A 26,883-nucleotide genomic window follows, 5' to 3' on the forward strand; every position below is an offset into this window, starting at 1 on the left:
TGTCTGCATCCTTCTTGAAGTGTGGAGCCCAGAACTGGACACAATACTCAAGATGAGTCCTAACCAGTGCCGAATAGAGGGGAACCGGTACCTCACCCGATTTGGAAGCTATACTTCTATTAATGCAGCCCAAAATAGCATTTGCTTCTTTTTTCTTTTTTTTTTTGCAGCCACATCACACTGTTGGCTCATATTCAGCTTGTGATCTGCAATAAATGCCTGTGAATTATCTGAATTATGGCTGAATAACACCTGGGAGGGTAATGAACTGTGTGGCATACACGAAGTTTGTGAGCCTGAGATCGTTTCATCAATATAGTTCATCAGTTTAATAAAGTTATATACTAAGAGTGGAATGCCTAGCCCCCTGGGTTGCTTAGGCGTCTGGCGAAATATCCTAAATAAAGACTAAGAAGACCCCCTTCTTCCTTGTCACTTATTTTGGCCATCTGAGGGTGCTGCTTGTTGAATCTACTCAGGTGATTCTTGAGTGAGTGCTTTCCTTCAAGAAGGCTAGCACACTTCTGAATGTTTGTTTTTCCCCTGTTTGTTTTCCCCTTTTTGCCTCTTACTGCGTCCTTTTCATAAAAATCTGTTTTTCAGTCTGGACCTGAGGTTTTATACCTGGGAGCGCGGGCAGGCAGGGGGACCTCTTTCAGCTCAGTGGCCAAATTCAATTTTGGAGAAACTCTCAGGGGCTGCATTCCTGTGTTGGGCATGGCTGAAGGCAAAAGGGGCAGGGCTGAAGTACCCCAAAGACAAGCACGTTTTAGCTTAAAGCCCTTACTGCCAGCAACTCAGCCCTTTAGAATGAGAACAAAAATGCAAAAGCTGGAAGACCCCCAAATGATTGATAAACAGGAAAGGGAATGTGGCCATCTGGGAAGCTCTGGAGGGCCAGATCAGGACCCTCAAAGGGCCAGATTTGCCCTGCGGACTTGAGATTCCCCACCCCCATTTTCAACAAACTCAAGGGAGTCTTCTCCTGCCCTCTAGGCTTTGAGATGAAGGAGAAGTAAAGAGGCGAAGAGGGGCTGAAATGTGGCCAGTGGAAGGTTAGAAGCTTGGCCAGCGACCCCACTTACTTCTGCGTAAATGTGCTTTATATATCAGAAAAAGCACACTTGCTCTGACTTAGGATGACTAGTCTAGCAACTTCAAACATGCCAGAGGTGGTCTGCCTTACAGGGTTGGTGTAGAGATGTTGTTGCTCATTGGTCACAAAGCACTTATTTGCATTCTTCCACAATGCAGCCTTGTGAGGGAGCCAAGTTTTTCCTTGGAAAAACTAATTCCACAGTTGTTTTTGTCTCTCCTTCAGCCTGCGAGAGGAAGTGGCCCGATTTTTGACTTATTACTGCAAGACACCTGCACCTCTCAAAGCGCAAAACGTACGTCAACTTACTTTCTGGTTTGTTTGCAGTGGGGGACAGTGGGGGATGCTCAGTAATGTCTTGGCGTTCACTGTCAAACAACTTTATTTAGAGATGGTTTCCTGTCACACAAACACAGAAAAGCTATATTGCAGCTGTTACCTTGTAGAATGTTGTAAGCTCCAGGAAGATACTGTGTTTACAATTATATGTATACCCTCACTTCCTCCTCCTATGTCTGTTTACATGTTGGTCCCAGGTCAAAAGTAGATCACAGCCAAGAAATATGAGATTGATTAGATGATGGATTGCATTTTATTAATTTGAGAATGGGTTTCTATGACGGGGTTCACAAAACACACTAACCCATGATGGTTTGTTTTCTGGAATAGCCCATGATGGTTTGTTTTCTGGAATAACCCATGATGGTTAGAGTGCTGTCTGTGGGATGTCCCCTCCCACTCCCTGATAGGTTATTTCCCCCCCAAATAAGCCACCCTGAGAACCCATGGTCTGCAGTAAGGGCCATTTTACCTATGGTGGGTTAGTAAGTTGTCTGTCATGCAGCATGGGTTACAGAGATTGCCTACAGAACTGCTCGACAAGACCCGCCAAAATGCTGCCGCTGCCCTGCTCCTCTCAAGCAATCTCAATTCCCACCACAAAGGAAGCTGAGATACCTGCCCGGCTGAACTGGAGAGCTACAGAAGGAGGAGCACCGAAGAGGAATTGAAATTAATTACTCTGTGTTGCATGTTTGCCTGATTGTCTGACGGAAGTACAGTAAGTTGTTTGCGAAATGTCCTACCCAGCGTAACTTGCCACCTACCATGAGTTAGCAAGATGTGTGAACCAAACCTGTGTTTTAGGTTGTTTGCTTCTGTTTTACAGATTGCTTTCATGAGAACATGTTTAATTCTTTAATTTTTATTTTATTTTATCCTTTATTACTCTAATACAGCCTTGCAATTAAACTCCCCAAAATTACCAGCCTGCAATTTATTTATTTATTGCTAGCTTGCTGCATCTCTCTGCTGGGCATGGAGGAGATTGCTTCTGTGCTTTCACAGCCCTCTTGGTTTCTATCTGGTCCCGTCCTTGTGTGCATGGATTCCATGCAGTCATCTGTATATGGTTCCTGATCGCCTATGACTACCAGGCTAGTGCTTAAATAGCCTGGTAGTCATAGACTGCTCTATGCCACTTTCAGCTAGAACTGGAGTTCAAAAAAGGCCCAACAAAATATTTTCTTGACTTAGCATGAACATTTCATAGCATTTGTCCATGGGGAAATGCTAATAAATACTAAGTGACTGTCTTTCCAACATAACCCCTTTCCCAACTTGTGGGGTTGGTCATGTCCCTCAATCTAATTCATTGCTTTCTCTTCCAAACTGAGGCTGTCTCTGGTTGAGGATTGCAGTCTTGATCTATAGGACTTACACAATCATTTTCAAATTTTAGAACCCACCTGCAAATTCTGACCTTGTGAGGGCAGCATCCTCAATTTATAAGTGGAGCAGTTCTGTGGTTTTATTTATGTAGTTGGAAAAGATGGATGAGAACAGATTTTCATCCTGGGCTCCAGAAATTTTGTATGATGAATATTTCCTCCTGCATAGGAATAACATCTGTCCCAACATCTTTCCTGCAGGTGATTATACTGAATGGTTGCGGCTCTCTGTTTTCTGCTTTGGCTACCGTTCTCTGTGATCCAGGAGGTAAGTGAGATTGCTAGAGCAATTGAATATATAGATTTGTTGGATGATGACGGAGTAGGAATTTTGCAGTGAACAGCAACAAAGTTGCTCATGTTTATGATGGCATTTCTGCCACCACTCTGGCAATGTGCTGTGTTTTGCCTGTGCTTGATGCAGCAGTTTATCTTTGCACTAAATAGCTCCAGCAGGTCTGGAAAAGCCGTTTGGCCTATCAGGTGCTCATCTACTGTACTTTTCTTTGATTCCAGCTGCTCATGGCAGCATGCTCTGTGGACACCTTCATGTGAGGTTGTCACATAATACACGGATGGCCGTGTATTACGGTTGATGTACAAGCCAAAAGGGCTTGGAACTCCATGAAACAATTGAGGGTTGCAGGAACTGTTCTTTAGGATTGTACAAGAGGACAAGCACACCATTTTTCTTTTGTTGTTAGGAAATTCTCCATGGCTGAAATCTAATTTGGTGATACTTGATTCATCAGATGTACAAAGATGGGGGAAGGAACTGATGTTGCCAGTGGGATTAACTGGCTTTCTTGTTTTGCTTGCAGAAGCCTTCCTGGTTGCTGCCCCTTGCTATGGGGGCATCATCCAAAGTGTGTTTCCCTATGGGAATGTTAAGCTGGTCTATGCCTATTTGGACAGTCAGGTAAGAAGGAGAGTGGACAGCCACCACATTGCTTAATTTCTTAGCTGTTCACATGGACTGTAGTTCCTAAACCATAAACTGGGACCCTCACTCATGGGGAATATTGAGGATGTTTTGCTAAACCGGCCAGCAGAGAGTGTTAGAGGCATTGTTGCACACCAGGTATGTCCAGGGTCTAGGATAAGACAAACTCCTGAACAGAAATTACATTTGTGTGTCCCTTTGGTAAGAAGCTTTGGAATCACTTTTCTAAAAGAGATTTGCAGAATTTAAAAGGGATCTTGGGCACATTGAGACATAAGTAATTTGGGCTACAATAAAATGCACCTTTGGCTGTGCCAGGATTAGCACTCTGGCATCCTTTGTGTGTTCTCATTACATGTCTGTGACTATCCAGCTTTCAGCGACACATGAATTTCAGCCTCAGTTTATAGCTGCTCTATTCCTGGAACCATTTTAATCAGCCTTATTTGTCGCTGCAATATACAGTGAAAAGGAGCGGAGTGATTCTTGCAGTGTACAGCTAAAATAGCTCTTGTTTGGTTCAGACAGGCTGTCATGTTCTGTTCTATCATTTGGTGTGTTTCAGGTCACTGGCACATCCACCCGTCCATTCCAACTCACTGTGGACAAACTAAAGAATGCCTTGCAGGATGCACAATCTGAGGTGAGCTTTGCTGATTTTACAGTTGCTAGGTTTATTGGCACAGGACTGGATGGGGCTACAGATTGGAGGGATGTTGTTGAGTGTAATATAAAGCCAACGGTGGCCTCAACAATACAATGTATGATGTTGACCTACTGCTGTCTTATGGCTTTAGATAGACAAATTCTATTTTTAGACAAATAGACAAATATATATATATATATATTTACAGGTGTTAATTTGGTAGCCTAATCTGAATTCTAATTTGTACCTTTGCGACCGAGAGAGTACAGCACGGCTGGTGTAAAAGATCACAGACCCAAGATTTTAATTGAGGGGGATTAGTTTATTGATACACAATATCTAGAAATGATATGATCTTCATACAGCAAATGATTAACTTGAAGATAGATATAGTAACATTTGTATGTAGAAAATATTATAAATGCTCAGAGAAGAAAGCAAGCAGTGAACAAGGCAACAAAACAATATAAATGTTTTAAGAATGGCATAAGAATGATATTGAAATGACATTAAAACAAAGCAATTTGAATAGTAATCCTAGGTCTACATCACCCTCTTCTTGTTGTTGTTTATTTGTTCAGTCGCTTCCGACTCTTTGTGACTTCATGGACCAGCCCACGCCAGAGCTTTCTGTCGGCTGTCGCCACCCCTAGCTCCCCCAAGGTCAAGTCTGTCACCTCCAGAATATCATCCATCCATCTTGCCCTTGGTCGGCCCCTCTTCCTTTTGCCTTCCACTTTCCCTAGCATCAGCCTCTTCTCCAGGGTATCCTGTCTTCTCATTATGTGGCCAAAGTACTTCAGTTTTGCCTTTAATACCATTCCCTCAAGTGAGCAGTCTGGCTTTATTTCCTGGAGTATGGACTGGTTTGATCTTCTTGCAGTCCAAGGCACTCTCAGAATTTTCCTCCAACACCACAGTTCAAAAGCATCTATCTTCCTTCGCTCAGCTTTCCTTATGGTCCAGCTCTCGCAGCCATAGGTTACTACAGGGAATACCATTGCTTTAACTATGCAGACCTTTGTTGTCAGTGTGGTGTCTCTGCTCTTAACTATTTTATCAAGATTTGTCATTGCTCTCCTCCCAAGAAGTAAACGTCTTCTGATTTCCTGGCTGCAGTCAGCGTCTGCAGTAATCTTTGCGCCCAGAAATACAAAGTCTGTCACTGCCTCCACATTTTCTCCCTCTATTTGCCAGTTGTCAATCAAGCTGGTTGCCATAATCTTGGTTTTTTTGAGGTTTAACTGCAACCCAGCTTTTGCACTTTCTTCTTTCACCTTTGTCATAAGGCTCCTCAGCTCCTCCTTGCTTTCAGCCATCAAAGTGGTGTCATCTGCATATCTGAGATTGTTAATGTTTCTTCCTGAGATTTTAACTCCAGCCTTGGATTCATCAAGCCCAGCACGTCGCATGATGTGTTCTGCATACAAGTTGAATAGGTAAGGTGAGAGTATACAGCCCTGCCGTACTCCTTTCCCAATCTTAAAGCAGTCCGTTGTTCCGTGGTCTGTTCTTACCATTGCTACTTGTTCGTTATACAGATTCCTCAGGAGGCAGACAAGATGACTTGGTATCCCCATACCACCAAGAACTTGCCACAGTTTGTTATGATCCACACAGTCAAAGGCTTTAGAATAGTCAATAAAACAGAAATAGATGTTTTTCTGGAACTCCCTGGCTTTCTCCATTATCCAGCGGATATTGGCAATTTGGTCTCTAGTTCCTCTGCCTTTTCTAAACCCAGCTTGTACATCTGGCAATTCTCGCTCCATGAATTGCTGGAGTCTACCTTGCAGGATCTTGAGCATTACCTTACTGGCATGTGAAATAAGTGCCACTGTCCGATAGTTTGAACATTCTTTAGTGTTTCCCTTTTTTGGTATGGGGATATAAGTTGATTTTTTCCAGTCTGATGTCCATTCTTGTGTTTTCCAAATTTGCTGGCATATGGCATGCATCACCTTGACAGCATCATCTTGCAATATTTTAAACAGTTCAGCTGGGATACCGTTGTCTCCTGCTGCCTTGTTATTAGCAATGCTTCTTAAGGCCCATTCAACCTCACTCTTCAGGATGTCTGGCTCTAACTCACTGACCACACCGTCTGACCTATCCCCAATATTATTATCCTTCCTATACAGATCTTCCATATATTCTTGCCACCTTTTCTTGATCTCTTCTGTTTCTGTTAGGTCCTTGACATCTTTGTTTTTGATCATACCCATTTTTGCCTGGAATTTACCTCCGATGTTTCTAATTTTCTGGAAGAGGTCTCTTGTCCTTCCTATTCTATTGTCTTCTTCCACTTCCACGCATTGCTTGTTTAAAAATAATTCCTTATCTCTTCTGGCTAACCTCTGGAATTTTGCATTTAATTGGGCATATCTCCCCCTATCACTGTTGCCTTTTGCTTTCCTTCTTCCTTGGGCTACTTCCAGTGTCTCAGCAGACAGCCATCTTGCCTTCTTGGTTTTCTTTTTCTTTGGGACGTTTTTTGTTGCCACCTCTTGGACAATGTTGCGAACTTCTGTCCGTAGTTCTTCCGGGACCCTTTCTACTAAATCTAGTCCCTTAAACCTATTCTTCACTTCCACTGCATATTCATTAGGAATATTAGTGAGCTCATATCTAATTGATCTGTGGGTCTTCCCTATTATCTTTAGTTTGATTCTAAATTGTGCAATAAGAAGTTCGTGATCTGAACTACAGTCAGCTCCAGGTCTTGTTTTTACCATCTGTATAGATGTCCGCCACCTTTGGCTGCAAAGGATGTAGTCAATCTGATTTCGGTGTCGGCCATCTGGTGAAGTCCATGTATAAAGCCGTCTTTTAGGTTGTTGGAAGAGAGTGTTTTTTATGCACAGTGAGTTGTCCTGGCAAAATTCTATCAGCCTATGTCCCGCTTTGTTTTGTTCTCCTAGACCATGCTTACCTGTAATTCCAGATGTCATCTGACTACCCACCTTAGTGTTCCAGTCTCCTGTAACGAAAATAACATCTCTTTTTGGTGTATTATCCAGTAGGTGCTGCAGATCCTCATAGAACTGATCTACTTCTGCTTCTTCAGCATCTGTGGTTGGGGCATATATTTGGATCACTGTGATGTTAAATGGCTTACCCTGAATTCGAATTGAGATCATTCTATCATTTTTTGGATTGTATCCAAGCACTGCTTTAGCCACTTTATTATTAATTTTGAAGCCTACTCCATTTCTTCTGTGATCCTCTTGTCCACAGTAGTAGATCTGGTGGTGATCTGATGTGAAGTGGCCCATTCCAGTCCATTTCAGTTCACTGACACCCACCCTCTAGTCCATATTATTAGACTACTCTGCTATGATGGGCAAAATTCATATTCCATCTCCATCAGAGTGAATCTGTGCAGTGAGGCAAAGGTTCCAGTTGTCTCCAGTCAAGCCATACCAGGGTGAGAGGAAGTGGGAAATATCTCAGAGAAGAAGGGAGAAGTAGTAGTAGCAGAAATAGTCACTGTATGTGCTCACAACATCTTTTAATATTGATCACAGACAGGAACAGATTTAGCCCTGTTTTTATGTAAATTTCTTCACATGTGCAAACCTAATAAAGATATCTAGAGGAAAGCATAACTAGGACCCTGCTTTTCTGCAGAATTTTGCATAGGTCAGTTTGACATATGACACGTCAGCATGTATTTTAAGCATATTCTTCCAAGCATTCCAATAATGATTCCATGTTTATTTATTTATTTATTTATTTATTTATTTTATTTTTATTTATTACATTTTTATACCGCCCAATAGCCGAAGCTCTCTGGGCGGTTCACAAAAATTAAAATCATCATAAAACAACCAACAAGTTAAAAATACAAATACAAAATACAATATAAAAAGCACAACCAGGATAAAACCACGCAGCAAAATTGATATAAGGTTAAAATACAGAGTTAAAACAGTATAATTTAAATTTAAGTTAAAATTAAGTGTTAAAATACTGAGTGAATAAAAAGGTCTTCAGCTGGCGACGAAAGGAGTACAGTGTAGGCGCCAGGCGGACCTCTCTGGGGAGCTCATTCCACAACCGGGGTGCCACAGCGGAGAAAGCCCTCCTCCTAGTAGCCACCTGCCTCACTTCCTTTGGCTATGTTCCTTTGTTATGATTCCATGTTCTCTGTGGGCTTCTCTTGTGGCTTCTCTTGATAGCTATCTTATTAGATATGATGCTCCTTAGCAGGTTTTTATCATCAGCTAAAATGCCAAAGCTTCACATGGACAGTCACTAAAATCCAGCTGAATTCCAAGCAGCCTGCAGAAAGCTGGATTTTTCCACTATGAGCATACATCTTAATGCATCATCATGCCTGCTCTTTAACCGGCAGAATCCCATGGCTTCTTGGTCCTAGCAGCGCCAAACCAACAGCAGGGACTATAGTGTAAATGGCACAGGGGCTGACAGAGCAGTGACATTGGTTCCACCCACAAAATTAACTCTACATGAATCAAGATTCAAGAGAGTTTTGGCACTCTGAGAATAAGCCCACAGAAAAAGGTTAAACTCTGCAAGACCCTGTATAAAAGGAAGTGGTCAGACTTGCTCTGTTTGCCTCATTCCAGAGTGTGCTGTGAATGGACAGGTAAAGCCAGCTTCAATTCTTCAGGCATCTGCTAATGAGGGGGTGCAGGTTTCTTGACAGGCAAGCTCAGTTCAGACAATATGTTTCCTCAACGGTGGTTTTCGAACTCCACAGTGGAGTTTTTACACCACCATTGAGAAATATGTTTTCTGACAGGAAAACTCCACGCAACAGGTTTTTTTTTTTTAAAAAAAACACTCCACGCAGAATATCCATACTGTACAGAGGAGAATTCCTGTGCAACAGTTGTGTTGCATGTTGTGTGTCAGGCTCCATGGGTTTTTCCATTGCATTGAGTTGACTTTTCCCACTGGCTACAGAGTTTCCTGGCAAGAGCAGTGAAAGGAGGGAGTGCCGCTCTAGGAGAGCTGCTAGGATTGTTTTTTCACAGCAATGGCTGATGGGATACCATCGGGAGGACCAGGGGAGGAGAGAGGGCGGAGGAACTGTCAATCAAACGTCACAATGGATTTTGCTCAACTCCATGGTAGCCCACAGTCACACAGTGGTGGAGTTCGAATATGTTGTGTGGGGAGTACCTCATAAAAACTCAACCGTTGAGTGGAGTTTTCACACTGCGTTGACTAATGTGTTGTCTGAACTGAAGTGCAGTGTTCTGTGTCGGAGCTTGTGTGTGTATACATGTGTCTTAACACTGCTGTTTTTGTTTTATAGGGTATCAGGGTAAGGGCCTTGATTCTCCTCAACCCGCAAAACCCCTTGGGGGATGTCTATTCCCTTTCAGAGTTACACGAGTACTTGGAATTTGCAAAAAGGTAGGACAGCCTGAGAAGCTTGACAGAGGTGATGTTTGGAGTCTTTATGGACCAATAGTCCAAATATCTCTTCAAATACTTAAAAGGTTGTCACACAGAGGAGGGCCAGGATCTCTTCTCGATCCTCCCAGAGTGCAGGACACGGAATAACGGGCTCAAGTTAAAGGAAGCCAGATTCCGGCTGGACATCAGGAAAAACTTCCTGACTGTTAGAGCAGTGCGACAATGGAATCAGCTACCTAGGGAGGTTGTGGGCTCTCCCACACTAGAGGCATTCAAGAGGCAGCTGGACAACCATCTGTCAGGGATGCTTTAGGGTGGATTCCTGCATTGAGCAGGGGGTTGGACTCGATGGCCTTGTAGGCCCCTTCCAACTCTGCTATTCTATGATTCTATGATTCTATGATCTTTGGCTGCCTAATTAGCTTTGAACCTTTTTGTGCAACGCAAATAACTTATTTTAATTGATGGAGCAAAGGGATCAGAAGCAAAGATGCAATTTTTTTTACATCCTGGGTGGAGAAAATATCTAGAGATCTTTCTATTACTTGTTGTTCAGAACAGCTGTGTGGGCTCTGCAAGATGGTATAGACACCAAGTGGGAGCAGCTTCATACATTACACTTTTCCAACATGGAAAAAACTTTTGCTGCCTGCAGATTGTCACATCTTTCTCTGGGCACAGATAATCTAGTTACTTTGAAAAATCTTTCTCTGGGCACAGATACTCTAGTTACTTTGAAAAATCTGTAACATGCTCTCATCTCATGTAGGGGCTAACATTAAAAAAATGCTAAAACAATCATATTAGTAATACAAAAATTAAGATCTAAAATGTGAAGCAGAAAAACAGGGAAGCTAAAAAGACACCAGGCTGTGTGCCAGCAAATAGCCCTGGTGAGCGTATTCCGAAGCCACTTACTGGTCAGCACCCATCTCACTTCCAAAGGCAGGAGGACCTGAAGGAAGATTTTATTTAGGCAGGGAGCTTTATATTAGGAGAAGGTGGTGCCAAAAGTATCAGGGTCCCAAGCTGTTTTGGGCACTGTGCTGGGAAGAGGACCAGGATCAGTGCTGTACATTGTGCTGCGAAAAGGACCAGTATCAGTGCTCTCTTAAGTCTGGCAAAATATCAATGACTAATTTAGCTGCCATGTTTTGTGATAATTATGGTTTTATTAGAATGTAAACCTATGTGGCAGGGTGTTGCTGTTTTATTCTTTTACTATGTACAGCACCATGTACATTGATGGTGCTATATAAATAAATAAATAAATAAATAAATAATTGCAGGTTCTAAACCCTTCATACAGTTCATTGCAGTAAACCAAATGGGTAAGTTAACCACATGGATAACATATCTCAGTAGAAGGGTTATAGTTGGCACATCAGCTAAAGGAAGGCATTCGTGCCACTGAGTTCATTTGGACCTCTCATGGAAGGGCTTGATTTAATAGCCTCCCCAGACTACGAACCAGATCCTTGAGAAGGTGTGCAACCCCCTTCATAATGAGCCAAATGCCATCTACCAGCACAAAAGAACCACCTACCACTAGAGTCACTGTCTTACCAGGATTGCATTTAGTGTGTCATTCCCGACACTAGACGCCAGTTTGGTGCATCAGCACCTGAATTTGATGAAAAGGAGAAATGGGATCAGGTTTCATCAGCACACTGATCTGCACACAAAACTCTGGATGACCTCACTCAGTAGTTTCATGTAAATTTTGAACAGCGTAGGAGTCAAAATAGGAGTCCTGTTGCAAACAATAGCACAGCTGCCACCTTCTGGAAATAGCCATCCAAGTAGGAACGGAACCACTGAAGTGCAGTGTCCCCAGTTCCCTTCCCAGTCAGTCTATCCAGAAGGCTACTGTGGCCAATGAAACTAAAAGCCGCTGAAAGGTGCAGGAGAATTAGCATGTTTGTGCTCTCCCTGTACCCCTCCTGACACAGGTCATGTATTAAGTTACATGTACTTAGACTTAGGCCCTTTCTACACTTAAGGGTTATCCGAGGAAAATGGGGGGATCTTCCCTGCCTGCTCCCAGCATCCCCTGTGTGGCATTTGGATGCACAGGAACGATCCAGGGACGATCCTGGGGAAAGTAGGTGTAGAAACGGCCTTAGATTCCATAGTGGATGAAGGTTAAAGGGTGAAGCCAAAGCCTTGACACAAAAATGGGTTTTGGGGTGGGGTATCTGAGGAAAGCAGAAGGGTGGCTCCAAGCATGTTCTAAAAAGGAGTTCTAGGCATAGGAGACAGCAAGGGAGAGGCGTGTGGGGAGCTTCAGAGGAGCAGGAGACCTTCAGGTGTTTGCAGATGGTAGAGCTAGAGGAGCAAAGATGTGGACGAATTGCTGGCTTTCATTCCAGTTAATAAGAAGGGCAGAACCCTGGGGTGGGGTGGGGGGGCAAACCTGCCCTGCCTGGGGTCCCAATCCAGACCTCAGGGGTTCCTGAGATCCCCCCCCCCCCGTTCCCTGCCCATTAATCATTTGGTGGTTCCTAGGTTTTGTGCATCACCCCCCCTTCTAAAAGGTTAAAATGCCTCTCCTAAGGCTAAGTTACTAGCAGTAGAAGCTTTAAACTACAACATGCTGGTATTTTTGCCTTCATCCCCTTTGCCTTCATCCCTGCCCACCACTGGAATGCAGCCCCTCCCCTCCAAGCTTCTCCAAAATGGAGTTCGGACCTTGGGCTGGAAGAGTTTCAAAACACCTGCAATGGATGGTGATGGTGCTTCCTCTCTGGGAAGAGCTAGGTATTCCAGGGGGAGAACTAGACCAGTGTAGCGTTCCGTCTTTATCCATGGGCCGCATGTGTCTGTCAGAGAAAGCCAATCATTTAGGGGGGAAACATGATTTCATGGAAGTTTTGTTGTAATCTCTAGTAATGAGAGGGTGAGTATTAGCTACTAGGTATGGTGCTTGAGCCCCATTCTTGCTGTCCAGTTTTGGCAATATTGGCCTTTCAAACTGTGGGTGAACATAAGAACAGCCATGCTGGATCAGACCAAGGGCCCATCTAATCCGGCATTCTGTTCACACAGTGGCCAAGCAGCTGCCCACGGGACGCCCACAAGTAGGGCATGAGTGCAATAGCACCCTCCCACCCATGTTCCCCAGCAACTGGTGTATGTAGGCTTGCTGCCTCTGATACTGGAGGGAGCAGACCATGCTGAGAAAGGGCATATGTAAGCCAGGTGAACTGTGCTTATATCCTGGAACTAATATCGGTGGCTTCCAAGACAAAGAAACCCTGGACAGCACAAATTATGTGAAGTTAGCAGTTACAAGAAAGTTTGCCCATTTGGGGAGAGATTTGGGTTGTTCCTGCAGAAGTGTGGAATCACAGATAACAGCAGGGATTCCTTTCCCTGTGGAGAGGAGGCAGAACCAAGGCTTGGGAAGGAAAACTCTGCAGGTCCAATGGGGAACTTCAGTGGCCCACATTTGACCTCCAGGTTTCCCACCCATGTTCCCCAGCAACTAGTGTTTAGGTTACTGCCTCTGATACTGGAGGTAGCACTTAACCATCAGAACTGGTAGCCATTGATAGCCTTCTCCTCCAGGAGAAGTCTAAAGCCCCTTCTAAAGCCCCTTGTCTAAACCCCCTTTTAAAGCCATCCAATTTAGTGGCCATCACTACATCTCGTGGTAGCAAGTTCCATAGTTTGCACTGTGTGAAGATGCTCCTTTCTAGTGGTGGTTTGTAAAGGGTTAAAATATTTCGCCTGTTTCCTGGCAGTAAGTAGCCTCCCAACTCATTGTTAGAAATGTCCTCTCTGTTTTTCTTTCATTTTCCTCTGTTCCAGGCATGAGTTACACGTGATTGTGGATGAGATCTACATGCTGTCAGTTTTTGATGATTCTGCCACATTCCACAGTGTGCTGGAAATGGACAGGTAAAGCCAGTTTTGGTGCTTCAGTCACCTATGAATGAGGGTCGCCAATGCTCTGAAAGAGAAGCAGCGCTGAGCAAGAGCCTTTCTGGCACAAGCAGCTCTTAAAGACGTAGAATTGCCCTAGCAGGTCAGAGGATGGCTGCTTTTGTTGGAAGTAATACAATATACTCTTTTTGGGGGACCTTGTGACTGGATAAAGGGCTTTCTATGCTTTGTAGTATGATATTTCTCTGTCAGTCATCTAAAAATAATATTTCTAGGCCGGCTTTCAGAAATTTCTAATCACTTCCGAAGCTGATCTGAGAGAATGGCTTTCCGGAGTCTTTCGGGAGAGGCACAATTTATAAATTCACCTTGACATTAGTTTGCATTTGTATGGTGTTTGTTTTGAGGTCCTCCTATATCATGGTGTGGAAATGCAGGGCTTGTAGGCAGAATGGAAACTCTTGGCTCTTTGGACTCTGAGGGCCAAATTAAACATTACATAATTTTTTAAAAAAATCTTCGGCCAAAAAGGCTCCCAGACCTGCTTACAAAGATGAGTGGCACGACAGCCCCAGCCCTCAAGTTTACAATCTAAATTGAAGCCATGACACACAAGGAATAAGATTTAAGGCACGTGGCTGGGGCATGCTGGGAGGTGTAGGCCTTTTTTCCTGTTTAACCATGCATAGGATTGTGCCCTTATATATTAAAAACCCTATTTAAAGAGGTGGGGGTGGTGACACATTACTTCCTCTTCAACTACAGAGTAGTTGGGTGGAATGGCCTCTGAAAGGGGAGAGTGTAAAGGAAAAGAGAAGCAGGATCAGGTATCATGTTTTTTGTTTATGTAAACAGAAGCCACAGGGAAGTCCAGGCAGCCATGGGATGGTGGGACAGGGACAGTAATTCTTCCCCCCCCCCCCTTGCCAAGAGGGGATTATTTTGCTGATAAAAATCGTCCCCTGGCCCTTGGAAGCTGCTACTTGTGTTTCCAGTGGCAGCTTCCCTTGAAATGCAAGCAGGAGTCTCAGTGGGTGGGGAGTGGGGTGGAGGTTGTAGGGATTCTGCCAGGGAGAGACAGTGTTAAACTCCGCCCTCCACTCCCACCACAATCTTGCTTAGGCTTCCCCAGTTGGAGCAAAGTTTTCATGCAAAAGAAAAGCGAGTGTGTATAATGCTCACTGTGGTTTTGGAATGCTGGGCCAAAGATACGGAAGCCTCAGCAATTTGTGGCTAACATGCTTACATACATTCTCCTTACATGCAGATTACCTGATCCACAGAGGACCCATGTGATGTGGGGAATTAGTAAGGTGAGTCCTGTTTCTAATGTTCAGGTGATCTCCAAAGCCTGGGCCATGATCGAGAGACAAGAGCAAAAGGTTAGTTGCCATCAAAGACGGATTTGCGTTATGATGGTGTAATTATGGTTTTTCCCCTCGACCCTGTTCTAGGATTTTGCTGCCTCTGGGATTCGGTTTGGCACCTTGTACACCTTGAACCACGATGTGGCCAATGCTGTTTCTTCCTTGTGCTACTTCCATGGGGTTTGTGGTCCTGTCCAGCACAAAATGGCCCAGCTCCTCAGAGACAGAGGTGAGGCAAAGAGTGGGGGTGCTGTTATCCACCTAGAATCTCAGGACGTATGTTGGAGGTTGACAGTTTGGCAGAGCTGTCAGCTAAAAAAGAAAAGAAAGCAAGTCCCATGCCGTATTCAGGCGCAATCCCACCTCACATACACATGTACAAAATGCATGGAGGAGTGTGCCCCAGGCTACACCACCAATCTCCACATATTCCGTTGAATGTGAGAATGGGCTCCTTACTGTGTGTGTGGCTTTCATGTGATTTAGAACCCTGTGTTCTGGAACACAGGCCTCAAGAAACCAAGTGGTTATGTGTGCATATGTTTGAACCTCCCCTAAGTGTCTTCTCTCTCTTGGCTAGATTGGATCAACCAGGTGTACTTACGGGCCAACCATGACAGGCTGAAAGCCGCCCATACTTTTGTGACAGATGAGCTCAAGACCCTTGGCATCCCTTTCCTTAACCGCAATGCGGGTTTCTTTATATGGATTGACTTCCGAAAGGTCAGTGGTCATTAGAGGAGCCTGGTTGGGCCAAACTAAGAGTCCATCTATTCCAGCGTTCAATTTGGCAGTGGAAATCTTCCTGCACTGAGCAGGGGGTTGGACGTGATGGCCTTATAGGCTTCTTCCAACTCCGCTATTCTATGATTCTAAGCCAGATGGTTTAGGATAAGAATGCCACACAGCTCTCACCTGCTGTTTGTCTGCAGCATTTGGTATTCAGAGGTATGCTATGCCTGAACATGAAGGTTCCATTTAGCTATCATGATAACTAGGGACTGGTAGACCTGTTCTCACTAACTTGCATCATATTGCACAGACATTTTTATTCCCAAACACTTATAGATATCTTTTATGAAGAAGTAAAGTAGTTTTATTGGGACCTGTATGCCTCATTTTTTGAGGTAGGTGTTACGACTATAAATTCTCAATCACTCTGGGACTTGAATTTTAACATTTATAATGTGTTTTTAATTGGGTCGTATTTTGTTGGTGATTTGATCTGGAAGTTGTACTTTGCGACAAGGGTAGAGAGCACATGTATTGCATGCACAAGATCCCAGGATCAAATCCTGTCTTTTCCAGTGAATAGGATCAAATGGCAAGTGCTGTGAATGTCCTATGCCCAAAACCCTGGGCAGCCAGAGCCTGATAGAGCAGACAGCACTGGGTTAAACCAGCGTTCCTGAACCTGGCTGCAGGATTATGGAATTTGTAATCCAATACATCTGGAGGGCATCAAGTTGAGGAAGGGTGAGGCAGGTGGACAAGCGATCTAAGCTGGTATAAGGCAACTTCCTATGTTCCTAAGATGCTTGGATATCCTAGTCCTAAAGTGGCATGCAAATAGCAAGTATAAATTAGATTAATTAAACTAAACTTTCTGAGATTTGCCAGCTGCTTCCTCTTTATGGCCAGCAAAAACATCTTCGCAAAGATCACCATTTATCTTCTTACTCCAACAGCAGAAATTAAAGGATTCCCCACTCCCCAGTTTTCTTAGCTCTCCTGGGGCCATGGCTTCCCCATTCCCTGGAATAGAAAAACACCCCCTTCTTTAAATTTATTCTTGGTTTTGGTGGTGGGGAGTCTTTAGCCTTGGTTTCTACTTACTCTGTAGGGCAGCGGTCCTTGACCTGGTGCCCTCCTGATATTTTGGACTACAGCTCCCATCATCCCTGACCATTGTCCTTGCTGGCTGAAGCTAATGGGAATTGAAGTCCAAAACATCTGCTGTAGGCAATGTTAGGTCTTCGGTTTCTTCCTACATTTAAGGAAACCTGGATATGGCGCCTCCTTCCGAATCTGTACCTACATATTTCTTGACACTTTGTTCTCCTGTCCACTGATTCCAGTACCTGAAAAGAGGGACGTTTGAAGAGGAAATGCTGCTTTGGAGGCGCTTCCTGGACAACAAGATCCTGCTCTCTTGTGGCAAAGACTTTGAGTGCAGCGAGCCCGGCTGGTTCCGTATCATCTTTGCTGACAAGATACATCGTCTGCAGCTAGGTCAGTGCTGTCCACATCCTGCCTTCTCTCCCAGGCTGGCACCACGGGTGACCCAACAAGCTGCTTCCTCTGCTTTACTGAAGAGGTTAGTTCCCCTGAGTTCATTGGAACTTACTCCCTCCCAAGTAAGTGTGCACAGAATTAAACTTGGTCCAATAAGCTTCAAGATCACTGACCTTTTCCATCTTTTATTTTAATGATAGGACTTACATTGCCCCTCAGATGACGTTCTCTAGAAGAACAGGGGAAGGGCAATGTCATATAATATAAATAAAAGGGAAGATCATTGACCTTAAGGCTTAGTAGACCAAGGCTAATCCTGTACACATTTACTTAAGGGGAGAGTAAGTCCCATTGAACTCAGAGGATCCTATCTTTTCAGTAAAGCAGAGAACAGGACTGAAAAACCCTGAAACAAATAATGGAAATCATGGTGGTAAATGTAAATTGTCATGCTAAACCAACACAGCTTCCTTTTCCAGGAGGCCCACTTGGCTCAAAGGATACGATGGAAGGTGGCTGTGCTTTGGGCCATATTCAAAAATATTTCCAGGAATATGTTGATGAATGGACGCTAGAGGGATGTAACTATCATTCTGGGGCACCACAACTGTTTGGTAGACTACACTAAGGAAGTAGTCATGAATGCCCAAGTTTTTCATGGAAACAAGGTACCTGGTAGGATTTTACAGTGCTCTGTATTAGTTCTAGGCCCGGGATGAGAAGTAGAAAGTTTAGATATCAGAGACACATTGCAAATATTTTGGATCAGGGTTAGACTTTAAAATTACCTTAAGAACGTAAGAAGGTCAGAACAAACTAGATCAGAACAAAACTCTATCCAGTCCAGCCTTATCTTCACACAGTGGCCAACCAGAAGCCCACAAGTAGGACATGAGTGCAACAGCACCCACTCGGTCACATTTCATAGCAATTAGTATACAGAGTCATACTGCTTCTGATAGTGGAGGTAATATAGAGCCATCATGACTAGTAACCTTGATTGCTATGAGGGTAGCCACCAGCATCACCCTGTTCCAGTTATACTTCTGGCTCTTAATAACTCTTAATAACTCAGAGGGCACATTTCCAATTTGTCTCATGACCACCACCATCTGGCTCACCTATCGGGCAAGATTCCCCACATGTAAATATCTGTGGTGGTGTTGAGAGTTTCCTGGTGTAGTGGTGTGGTTTCCTCATCCCTGTCAGTCCTTTGTCTGCCTGTAGTACAAGGGGGTCCTCTGGGCTGGAGAGAAGTTCCACAGATGGATGGTTCCTCTTAGTCCCATACCCAAGGCCAGGGCTGGAGTTTGACCGACTTCTGGAACTATCTCTTCTTCTCGCTGACCTCCTCTGTTTGCAGCCACTTGCAGAGCAAGTACAGGACTCTGGTGCAGGAGTCCCATCCATCACATATGTGTGCACATAATTGAATCTAGGAAGGAGCAGGAAGATACCTCAGTATTCTTCTACACTTCAGAGTCACGTTACTTGAATAGCCATCGTGCAAACATGTTATCTAGAGAAGCCATGGACTTCATTATGTTAGAAAATGTAAGGGTATTGTAATCCCTTTTTATAAATATATGGTGCGGCTGCATTTGCAATATTGTGCAGTTCTGGTCACCTTGTCTCTAAAGGGTGCAGAAAAGAGCAACCAAAATGATCCTGTGAAGACAGGTGAAAGCAGTTGAGGAATATCTTAGAATCATAGAATCATAGAATAGCAGAGTTGGAAGGGGCCTACAAGGCCATCGAGTCCAACCCCCTGCTCAATGCAGGAATCCACCCTAAAGCATCCCTGACAGATGGTTGTCCAGCTGCCTCTTGAATGCCTCTAGTGTGGGAGAGCCCACAACCTCCCTAGGTAGCTGATTCCACTGTCGCACTGCTCTAACAGTCAGGAAGTTTTTCCTGATGTCCAGCCGGAATCTGGCTTCCTTTAACTTGAGCCCGTTATTCCGTGTCCTGCACTCTGGGAGAATCGAGAAGAGATCCTGGCCCTCCTCTGTGTGACAACCTTTTAAGTATTTGAAGAGTGCTATCATGTCTCCCCTCAATCTTCTCTTCTCCAGGCTAAACATGCCCAGTTCTTTCAGTCTCTCTTCATAGGGCTTTGTTTCTAGACCTCTGATCATCCTCGTTGCCCTCTTCTGAACACGCTCCAGCTTGTCTGCGTCCTTCTTGAATTGTGGAGCCCAGAACTGGACGCAATACTCTAGATGAGGCCTAACCAGGGCCGAATAGAGAGGAACCAGTACCTCACGTGATTTGGAAGCTATACTTCTATTAATGCAGCCCAAAATAGCATTTGCCTTTCTTGCAGCCATATCGCACTGTTGGCTCATATTCAGCTTGTGATCTACAACAATTCCAAGATCCTTCTCGTTTGTAGTATTGCTGAGCCAAGTGTCCCCCATCTTGTAACTGTGCATTTGGTTTCTATTCCCTAAATGTAGAACTTGGCATTTATCCCTATTAAATTTCATTCTGTTGTTTTCAGCCCAGCACTCCAGCCTATCAAGATCACTTTGAAGTTTGTTTCTGTCTTCCAGGGTATTAGCTATCCCACCCAATTTGGTGTCATCTGCAAATTTGATCAGCGTTCCCTGCACTTCCTCGTCCAAATCATTAATAAAAATGTTGAAGAGCACTGGGCCCAGGACTGAGCCCTGCGGCACCCCACTCGTTGCCTCTCCCCAGTTTGAGAAGGTTCCATTGATAAGTACTCTTTGAGTCCGATTCTGTAGCCAACTGTGGATCCACCTAATAGTTGTTCCATCTAGCCCACTTTTAGCTAGTTTGTTAATCAGAATGTCATGTGGTACTTTGTCAAAAGCTTTGCTGAAGTCAAGATATATGACATCCACAGCATTCCCACAGTCCACAAGGGAGGTTATCCTATCAAAAAATGAGATCAAATTAGTCTGACAGGATTTGTTCCTGACAAATCCATGTTGGCTTCTAGTAATCACTGCATTGATTTCAAGGTGTTTACAGATTGACTTCTTTATAATCTGCTCCAGAATTTTCCCAGGGATGGATGTCAGGCTGACTGGTCTGTAGTTCCCAGGTTCCTCCTTTTTGCCCTTTTTGAAGATAGGGACAACGTTAGCCCTCCTCCAGTCGTCCGGCACCTCACCCGTCTTCCATGATTTTGCAAAGATAATAGACAAAGGTTCTGAGAGTTCTTCCGCTAGCTCCTTCATTACTCTTGGATGCAGTTCATCGGGCCCTGGGGATTTGAACTCATTCAAGGAAATTAGGTGTTCTTTGACCATTTGTTTATCAATCTCAAACTGCAATCCTGCCCCCTCAACTTCTGCTTCACTTTTTCCAGGGGGGTCATAGATCCGCTTTTGGGAGAAGACCGAGGCAAAGTAGGAATTGAGCACTTCAGCCTTTTGTTTGTCGTCTGTTATCAATTTGCCATCCTCATTAAGCAGTTGAACCACCATTTCTTTCCTCTGTCTTTTACTACTCACGTATCTGAAGAAAGCCTTTTTATTGCTTTTAGCATCCTTCGCTAATCTCAGCTCATTCACAGCTTTAGCCTTCCTGACGCCATTTCGGCACTTCTGCGCCACTTGTCTGTACTCTTCTTTTGTAGCCTGGCCTTCCTTCCACTTCCTATATGTATCCCTTTTTGTTTTCAGTTCATCAATAAGCTTTTTGTGGAGCCACATTGGTTTCCTCTGTTGTCTTCTATCTTTTCTCCTTGTTGGAATTGTTTGTAACTGTGCCTTTAAAATTTCATTTTTTAGATACTCCCACCCATCCTGCACTCCTTTTCTTTTTAGGCTCCCTTGCCACGGGACCTTACTTATTATAGTTCTGAGTTTATTAAAATCAGCTTTCCTAAAATCCAGAGTACGTGTATGGCTACGCTCGACTTTTGTCTCCTTCATAATCAAGAATTCAAGTATGACGTGGTCACTTTCCCCCAGAGTTCCCGTAACTGCCACTTTATCCACTAAGTCATCCCTATTGGTCAATAACAAGTCAAGGATTGCTGACCCTCTAGTTCCTTCCACCACTTTCTGTAGGAGAAAGTGATCACCCATACATGTCAGGAATTTCTTGGAAGGGCCGCTTTTGGCAGTAATGGTCTCCCAACAGATATCAGGGTAATTGAAGTCCCCCATCACTACTACATCACACTTCCTTGAAACACTGGCAATTTGTTTCTCAAAAGTTTCGTCCTCGAAACTTCCACACTATCTCAAAGTAACGTCGAGGTCTCCTCTCTACGTCCTTGCCGAGTGTTGAGACCACACTCGGTGAATTCCTTTGGCATCCAGTTTGTAGTCATTTTCTAGCATGGCTCTCGCCTGCTTTCTGCCAGATGACCTCAAGGTTACTTACAATGTAAAACAAAATACAGAAAGTACTCCCAACAAGAAACAGCAAGTAGGAAAAACAGGTGAAACAAGGGAGCCAGCAATTAAAAACCCAAATAAAGGCAGTATAAAAGGCAATAAAAAGGTACCATTGAAGGTACGGAACAAGACAGTGGACTTCACCGGTGTCTAAAAGATAGCCAAACATAAATGTATCTTGGGAGGCAGTGTCTTAGAAAAGTTCTTTCTCCAGCAGCTGCCTGCCTTAATCTCAAAGGGACACCTGGAGAAGGGTTTCTGAAAAACACCTTAGTTGACAAGCAGGATCATGTGGGAGAGGGCCTTCCTGGCCCAGGCCAAAACAGGCCCAGAAAGTAAGCAGCAGACTTTTTACACTGGAGCAATGTGTTCACAGCAGTTCAGAGCTAGGAGTAGTGTGGTGTAGTGGCTAAGGTGTCGGACTGGGAGTTGGGAGATCCGGGTTCTAGTCCCCACTCGGCCATGGAAATCCACTGGGTGACTTTGAGCCAGTCACAAACTCTCAGCCCAACCTACCTCACAGGGTTGTTGTTGTGAGGATAACATGGAGAGGAGGAGGATGTACGCCACCTTAGGTTCATTGGAGGGCAAAGGGTGGGATGTAAATGCAACAACGCCAGCAGCAGCAGCCTGGCTACTGCATTCTGCACTGGTTGAAATTTCCACACACAGCCCTCATGCTATTTTATACAGTAGATATGTGGAATGTGGTGCTACTCCAGGAGGCCTCTGACCAACATGTCACTCAGCCTTGGGAAGTGGGGCAAGCCAGGAAGTGGTGAGCTGCAGCTGTGACACGTCAGTAGGTTCTCTTGCATTGGCACCACTTGGTAGCTTCAGTACCATAGCTCTTCCTATGAATGCAATATTGGATTTCCACCCCCACCCACCCTGTTTCTTCCAGGCATGCAACGGATCCGTGAGGTGCTGGAGGACCACGAGCGTGAACTTCTGAATGAAGAGAAAGACCCGTCTGACTCGGAGGGCAAAGCCGACAGCACCGATGAGGTGATCTTTGTGTCGCACCACCAGGAACCAACCTCAGCTGGGAGCTCCAATCTGGGCGATCTGATTGGTCTCCTGCAGCAGCAAATGCGCTCTTCTGACTGGCTGCAAAAGAATACCGTGGAGCAGTTTGCACAGGAGAAGCCAGAGATCTATGACGTTTTCCGCAAGTTGGCTGGGAAACAGTAAGACAGGCCTTGGAGTGTTTGTGCAAGGACCATCCCTGGAGGTGCTTGCTGCCTAAGTTGACTCCTACAATGCTTACATTTTCTATATAGCAGGAAACCAATTTGTAAAGCTCTTTCCTTAGCCTTCCTCTTTTCATTGGATTGGATCGGGGGGGGGGGGCAGCTTGGGATTCGTCTTTTCCTGGGGGGGGGGGGGAGATTTTTTTTACCCCTGAAGAACCTTTTATATCTCTTCCATGACCGAAAATGGAAATTCGAAGTACAAGTAACTTTGACCTCAGTTGAGTGTTTTGTCAACAAGTCACTTTTAATACTGAATTTAGAGGAAGGTTTAAATGTATTCCAGCTCAGATATTCTAGTACGGGTAAATAATAAGTATTTGTTCATAATTCATTTACTCCCGTGTGAGTATTTGTTACTACATTCCAGTGTTCCAAAGACTAGTACAGATGTAATGCTTCCTGCCTTCTTAACAGTGATTAAGGGATTAGGAACTACCATAGGTTTACATATACTCCCCTGTAGCCCTTCCCTCTCACACTTGAATTTTCCCCACAGGCTTTAAGCATGATTAGTTGTTATGCCTGCAGTGACGTTTTCCAGGGTTAACCTTAACTACTGTTCACTCCTAACCAAGATTTAAGTCAGATTAACTATAGTTAATGTTCAGGATGCGGAATGTGTGGCTTTCCAGATGTTGCTGGAATGCAACTTTCAGGTCCTGCCCTGAAAGGTGGCCTAGAAATATTATTATTATTATTATTATTATTATTATTATTATTATTATTATTATTATTATTATTTTATATAGCACCATCAATGTACATGGTGCTGTACAGAGTAAAACAGTAAATAGCAAGACCCTGCCGCATAGGCTTAATAATAATAATAATAATAATAATAATTTATTTGTTACCCGCCTCTCCATTTTGATCGAGGCGGGGAACAACAGTAAATATAAAATACATAAAATAATAATAATAATAATAAATTCCCATCATCTCTTACCATTGGCTACGGTAGCTAGGGCTGACGGGAGTTGCAGTCTAGCAACATCTGGATGGCCACACATTCCCCATCCCTGATTAAAGCAAACCCTGGTTTGGGCAGGTTAATGATCAGAATGACATGGTTAATGTTCAGGTAGACCTAATTAATTACCATGATTAAGGCAAGAGGATTCACATAAAACATGGACAGGAACTTTACAAACTTTGAGTCTCTGTCACTGTTATGTCTGCAACCAGAAGCTTTCACACTCAAAATGATTAAAGTCTTAGTTGTTCACATTTTGAATTATTGGAATGGAATCCTTGGGAATTCAATAATCTTGGAGTTTACAAGAAGTGGCCAGTCAAGTTGCTTCTGTGGCTTGGAGCCCTATCTCTGAAATACTGTCATCACTTTGGGTCTCTCGTCTACCATGGAACTAAAGGGCAAGCATTCCCAGTTACGAGATAGACTTTGAGCTGTAATATGCCTTGCTGCATAAGGACCTTTTTGCTAACAAAAGCAAGGAAAGGGAAAGGGAGTTGGAAAGGGAGAGATGGGAGTTGGGAGATGGAAAGGGAAAGGGAGTTGGCTATCTCGGATACCCAACACTGTAGGAGAGAGGTGGAAAAGAGACCACAAAGTGATTTTTCACTTAAATTACGTTCAGTGAAATGGACCTCATCCACAGTGATTTGCAAGTGAATGAATTCTGATGATTGCTGCTTGGTTTTGAAGTTGTTTTTCAGGAATACTTTAATGGGTGATTTTGACACATGTAAAACACAGGGGGCCTATTCAGACAACATGCTAAGCCATGGTTAGGCCACTAACTAGGGTGACCATATGAAATACATAAAGATACATAATGAAATACATAAAGATACATAAAGATACAACTGTATCTTTAACAGTTGTATTGAAAAGGGAATTTCAGCATGTGTCATTTGTATATATGGGGAACCTGGTGAAATTCCATCTTCATCACAACAGTTAAAGGTGCAGGTGCCCTGCCCTCTTTTAAATATGGTCACTCTATTATAGCTCCTGCAGCTTTAACTGTTGTGATGAAGAGGGAATTTCACCAGGTTCTCCATATATACAAATGACACCTGCTGAAATTCCCTTTTCTATGCAACTGTTAAAGATACAGGAGCCCTGTCCTCCTTTTCATATGGTCACCTTACCACTAACCCTTTTGCAGCAAATGGTTAGTGAGGGCGTTTAAACTGTGGTTATGTAGCCGCCATGGTTAGGATTGGTTCACACGAGATGCTAAGCCATAATGTTTAGCTCAAAATGCTTAACCACTGTGGCTTAGTGTGTCATCTGAACAGGGTACAGTAAATTTCCCACTCAGATATAACCCTTTTGTGTTGGCTGGCAGCTGTTGTGGGTCAGTTTGCCTTATTTTGATTGATTTTGCCTTCTCTCCCACCCCCACAAAATGCCTTTAGCGGCTTTCCTTTTTGCTGCTGCATAGGGTACTGGCACAGAATTACATTTCCCAGGATGGTTGCATTTGTAAAATTGTACGGTTGACAGGAAGGTCACCTACTCCAATCATAAGGACTGATGTAGGATATCCCAAACTTAACACCGCTATCCTATTAACTTATATCCTCTCTATTAGAAGTGCAGAGAAGGCAGAAGAGAAGAGGGACAGCAGGATCTCTCAAATGTCTGTATGACAAGGAATAAACATGCACCCAGCTAGTGCCATAAGTATGCCCTGGGAGATAAGTTGAATGATGCATTCTGGAAAGAGTAGGGATCTTCTGTACAAGCTAATTTAATTGCAGTTCTCTATATCCTTAAATGCAATTGAGGAGTTTGATCCAGATTTAGTCATACTCAGAGCAGACCCATTGAAATCAATGGGAAATAAGTTATTCATGAAGTCACTTTGATTTCAGTGGGTCTACTCCAAGTTTGTATAAATCTGGGTCCAACCATAGATATATAAAATAGGCAAGGACCATGAAACAACCCTGACAAGATAGGGCAGGGGTGGGCAATTTGTGGCCCTTCAGCGTCTTGGTCTACAGCTCCCATCAGCCAGCATAGCCAATGGTCAGCGCTCATAGGCATTGTAGGCCAAAACAACTGGAGGTCCACAAGTTGCCCACCTCTGATGTAGAAGGATCTTCATGCTATATTTGATTGTAAACTACGCAATAACCTATATACTGTCCTAGATGGGGCGTAGTGTTGTTCTGGATGGAATAGAAAAGTCTTTGCCACCCTCTCCTCTTCTCCTTTTTGTAGCCCTTCCTGCTGTTCCAACTTCTTTCCGCTATTGGACCTTGTACCACCATTACTGCCATTGTCTCCCAGTGCTTCTGAACATGTCTGGAGTGAGAGGATGTGCATGTTCCATTGAATGTTTGGGGAGCCTAGTGAGGACATAGCTTTCTGTTCCTGACCATACTTAGTCGGAAACCTATTTTGAGCCAAGCATACCTCTGGAAGAAGGAACAGCATGTTCTATCACAGGGGTAGACACTTGTAGGCCTTAACATCTGGAGGGCCACAACTCCCAAGATCCCTCACTGTTGGCCAGGGCTGATGGGAGGTGTAAGGAAAAAACTTCTGGAGAGAAACAAGTTGCCCATTCCGGTACAGAGTTTGACATAAGTGCAGGGTGGTTATAGATGAAACAATGTATTAAAACAACAACACAGAGTGGTATTTTACCAGCGTATAAGGCTCAGATTTTCCAGCAGTTTCTTGTTCAAAAGAGTTTACTTTCTGTCCTCAGCTTGCTAGGGACATTTATTCATAGTAAAGGACACGAGCAAAGCCAAGCATCACGAAAATATACTGGATAAACACTGGAAGCCAATGCTATTTTTAGCCACTCGATGTATTCCCTGCTGTTCTCCACCAGATTCTGAATGTGCACAAATACATGCACGAGGGCTTAGCTATTCTAGGCAAGTCCTCCTCGTGACCCTTTCCCTTCTGAACGAATGACCAAATCCAGAAAACGTGCAACGGATTAAAGATGAATACTGTGGCAAA

General features: G+C 43.9%; 1 protein-coding gene across 2 annotated transcripts in view; it reads left to right on the forward strand.

Annotated features, from left to right (window-relative positions):
• LOC134392803 (1-aminocyclopropane-1-carboxylate synthase-like protein 1) overlaps positions 1-26,883 on the forward strand; it is a 58,585-nt gene extending 31,702 nt beyond the window's left edge. For both annotated transcript variants that reach the window (XM_063117441.1, XM_063117442.1), the window contains 11 exons: positions 1,322-1,391; positions 3,028-3,094; positions 3,648-3,745; positions 4,335-4,412; positions 9,703-9,803; positions 13,620-13,709; positions 14,962-15,007; positions 15,149-15,290; positions 15,642-15,784; positions 17,140-17,293; positions 22,580-26,883. In XM_063117441.1, the coding sequence (XP_062973511.1) occupies positions 1,322-1,391; positions 3,028-3,094; positions 3,648-3,745; positions 4,335-4,412; positions 9,703-9,803; positions 13,620-13,709; positions 14,962-15,007; positions 15,149-15,290; positions 15,642-15,784; positions 17,140-17,293; positions 22,580-22,869 (1,279 nt within the window). In that variant the 3' untranslated portion in view covers positions 22,870-26,883. The remainder of the gene's footprint in view (positions 1-1,321; positions 1,392-3,027; positions 3,095-3,647; positions 3,746-4,334; positions 4,413-9,702; positions 9,804-13,619; positions 13,710-14,961; positions 15,008-15,148; positions 15,291-15,641; positions 15,785-17,139; positions 17,294-22,579) is intronic.

Source organism: Elgaria multicarinata, chromosome 2 (assembly GCF_023053635.1).
Source record: "Elgaria multicarinata webbii isolate HBS135686 ecotype San Diego chromosome 2, rElgMul1.1.pri, whole genome shotgun sequence".
Classification (NCBI taxonomy): domain Eukaryota; kingdom Metazoa; phylum Chordata; class Lepidosauria; order Squamata; family Anguidae; genus Elgaria; species Elgaria multicarinata.